General features: G+C 53.2%; 2 protein-coding genes across 2 annotated transcripts; both read left to right on the top strand.

Moving 5' to 3' along the window:
- Positions 1–339: 339 nt before the first annotated feature.
- K441DRAFT_296721 (uncharacterized protein) lies at positions 340–704 on the top strand. Its single transcript, XM_067641007.1, has 2 exons — positions 340–536; positions 595–704. Exons 1-2 carry the CDS (start codon positions 404–406, stop codon positions 654–656), a joined length of 195 nt encoding a protein of 64 aa, XP_067498638.1. The 5' UTR covers positions 340–403; the 3' UTR covers positions 657–704.
- Positions 705–885: 181 nt separating this feature from the next.
- K441DRAFT_668169 (Dyp-type peroxidase) lies at positions 886–2,359 on the top strand. The gene has a single exon (XM_067649956.1). The coding sequence runs from the start codon at positions 1,142–1,144 to the stop codon at positions 2,087–2,089; it is 948 nt and encodes a 315-aa protein (XP_067498637.1). The 5' UTR covers positions 886–1,141; the 3' UTR covers positions 2,090–2,359.
- Positions 2,360–2,837: the final 478 nt, after the last annotated feature.

Genomic DNA, 2,837 nt, shown 5'->3' with positions numbered 1-2,837 from the left:
CCNCNNNTTTTCTATTTAACCTACTTCNGCTTATATTAGATTTCCAATACTTTCTATATAAGTTAGTTATTACATTAATAGGCCGCTATTAAATTTGCATTAATTATTATTAAGTGGTTGTTAAGATATTAAAGTGTGATTTTTCCAATTTTTGGTGAGTTTTAAGGTGGCCAGCTCGCTTATATGGCCAGCTCGCTTATAAACTACGTTATACTCCTCCAGATGGCGCCTTTATCTCCTCCAATAATTTCTGTTCCCAACTCTTGGCCGGAAAATGGTTCGCTGAATCGGCCGCTGAGTCACTATTTTGCAGGCGGGCAGCCTGTGCACTCAGCGGCATGTGGACGGCTTGGCTGCAGGTGGCGCCGTGGATCTTCGCAGCCGAGCGGTTAATACCAGCGAAATGCCACTAAGCGAGCCACCACAGCTTCGTCCCCAACTGCAGCCGCAGCAACAACCCTGTAAGCTGCTTCTAATTGACGAGCCCACGGGGGAGCAGATGAAGGCCTGGTCGCTGGAAGTTTATGGGACCTACCGTAAGTCTAACTATTTTTGCCGATGTTTTGTGACATTGCACCTAACGAGAGATGATAGCGCCACCCCCGAGCCCACCGTTAACGGCAGAACAAATTAGCGAGGCACTGGATAGCTGTTAGAGCGGTGTTATGTGCATACCCTCTGCTGAGTCTTTTCTCTCTTCTTCTGAGAGTGATGAGGAATGTAGGATCTATGCTAATTGTATACAATATATTCTTAATTTTTGAGAATCGTAGCTGTCTGATAGGTGCCCGCTATTCTACAGTGGCGGCCAATCGGAGTGTGAGATAAAGTGCTTTCATAGCGGGGTAATCGCCGGAGACTAGCTTAGAGATAAGAACCCTATACCTACACTATAAGAATCAGGTCAAGATTAAGTGGTACTAAGCGTAGCATGAATATAACGGATTCTATGACGGGGCTCCTAAGTCGGTTACATTCTAGATCTTGGATCCTAGATCTAGGGCGACAAGCTGCGCGGGTAACATTAGTTAAAGAGTTACGACGACCCCTATCAGGTCGGCCGAATCCTCAAGACCGTCGACCTCGACCTCGACCTATAGTTGGCCAACTACATACTGCTGAGCAGGCAACGAGGGCAAGAATGAGCCGCCGCGTCCCCATCGAGCCGCAACGCGTCGACGCGCCGCTAACACAGTCGGCGACCTTCCTCGCCCTGTCGGTCACTGACGGTCCCGACGCGATCCGGACCGTACGCTCGACGCTCGCGAGCATCGACGACCTCACCAAGAACGTCGCCATTCGCGATCTCAGTGCCTCGTTCGCGTGCACCGTTGGCATCGGCAGCGACGTCTGGGATTGCATCACTGGTCTACCCCGGCCGGCGGAGCTCCGTCCCTTCCCCGTCGTTAAGGGCGCGGTCCATACTGCCGTCTCGACGCCTGGCGATCTGCTCTTCCACATCCGCTCGGAGCGCCGAGACTTATGCTTTGAGTTCGAGCGGCAGCTGATGGACCTCCTGGGCGACGCTGTTGCGGTCGTCGACGAAACCGTCGGCTTCCGCTACTTCGACGTTCGCGACCTCCTCGGATTCGTCGACGGCACGGCCAACCCGGTCGGTCCTGCTGTGCCCACCTCGATCCTCGTCGCTGAGGAGGACGCATCCGCCGCCGGTGGCAGCTACATCGTCGTGCAGAAGTACCTGCACGACCTCAAAGCGTGGCGTGCCCTCCCGGCCGAGCAGCAGGAGGCCATCATCGGCCGCACGAAGTTGGACAACGTTGAGCTTAACGATGCAGCCTCTGGCCAGCGGTCACATAAGACGCTCGCCACGATCGAAGACGAGAACGGTGACGAGCATGAAATCCTCCGCGACAACATGCCGTTCGGCTCCCCTGGCTCAGGCGAGTTCGGAACGTACTTCATCGGGTACTCGCGGCGTCTGTGGGTTATCGAGCGGATGCTGCAGCGCATGTTTGTTGGGGACCCTCCCGGGCTGCACGACCGCTTGCTCGACTTCTCGAAACCGCTCACGGGCACGACGTTCTTCGCACCCCCCGCCAGCCTGCTCGCTGGCCTCGACTCCGACTGACTGAACGCATCTTGTCACGCGATTCTTCAGGACATCTAGGATTTAAAGAGGCGTCTGTTGATCTAGATACGTAGCTATTTGGGTCCGAATTTAATCCCATTTATTTGGCGTCCAGGGCATTGATCGACTTAATCAGTTTGGTTGTTAAAGGCTATAAGATCTATTCAATAGTTCATTGTAATAAATAGAGGGATACTCCGGAATTACTGGAGTCGGCCTTAAGGGTAAAATGCTTGTTAGCACCAAGGAGCTGAAAAACTATACAGTTGCATATAGTCTGTGAGGGTTCCCGTTGGCTAACCGAGACAAAAAACAGTTATATCCTATTGGCCGCCGCTTTTGGCAGTCTTCCTACCTCGCTTAGGCCCTGTCACATCGCCGCTTTAAAGAGGCTCTGCTCGCTTAATATGCAAGCCATACCTCACCTCGCCCATCATCCTGAGACCCGTCAGCGCTTCGTTGAACCAAATATGGCACAGCTCGTGAAGTCGTCCAAGGGCCAGAGCCTACGTAAAAGAGTGGCTGACAAAGCCTCAGCCAGCGAAGCCTCAGCCAGCCAAGAGTGGGAGCTTGAGGCGCCAGGGGGAGAGTTAATGCCTTCTGCGCCCTCATGTGGTGCAGTATCTTCTTCTTTGGCTCTCTCTCCTACGCAAGCTGCACTCTTGCATATTAGTAAGAGCTTCAGGTACTCGGCGCTTCTGTATATCGAACCCCTTGCTCACCCAACGCTGCCCTCAAGCGCCTTAAA

The sequence above is a fragment of the Cenococcum geophilum genome (genome assembly GCF_001692895.1).
Source record: "Cenococcum geophilum 1.58 unplaced genomic scaffold K441scaffold_60, whole genome shotgun sequence".
Lineage (NCBI taxonomy): Eukaryota > Fungi > Ascomycota > Dothideomycetes > Gloniales > Gloniaceae > Cenococcum > Cenococcum geophilum.
The sequence above is the reverse complement of the archived record's forward strand: the minus strand, read 5'-3'. Positions and strand labels throughout refer to the sequence as shown.

Bases quoted from the DNA above. Each gene is read 5' to 3' on its own strand.
- K441DRAFT_668169 (XM_067649956.1), top strand. From the start codon at position 1,142: ATGAGCCGCCGCGTCCCCATCGAGCCGCAACGCGTCGACGCGCCGCTA.
- K441DRAFT_296721 (XM_067641007.1), top strand. From the start codon at position 404: ATGCCACTAAGCGAGCCACCACAGCTTCGTCCCCAACTGCAGCCGCAG. The intron at 537-594 runs GTAAGTCTAACT...GAGAGATGATAG, and splicing joins GGAAGTTTATGGGACCTACC to CGCCACCCCCGAGCCCACCG.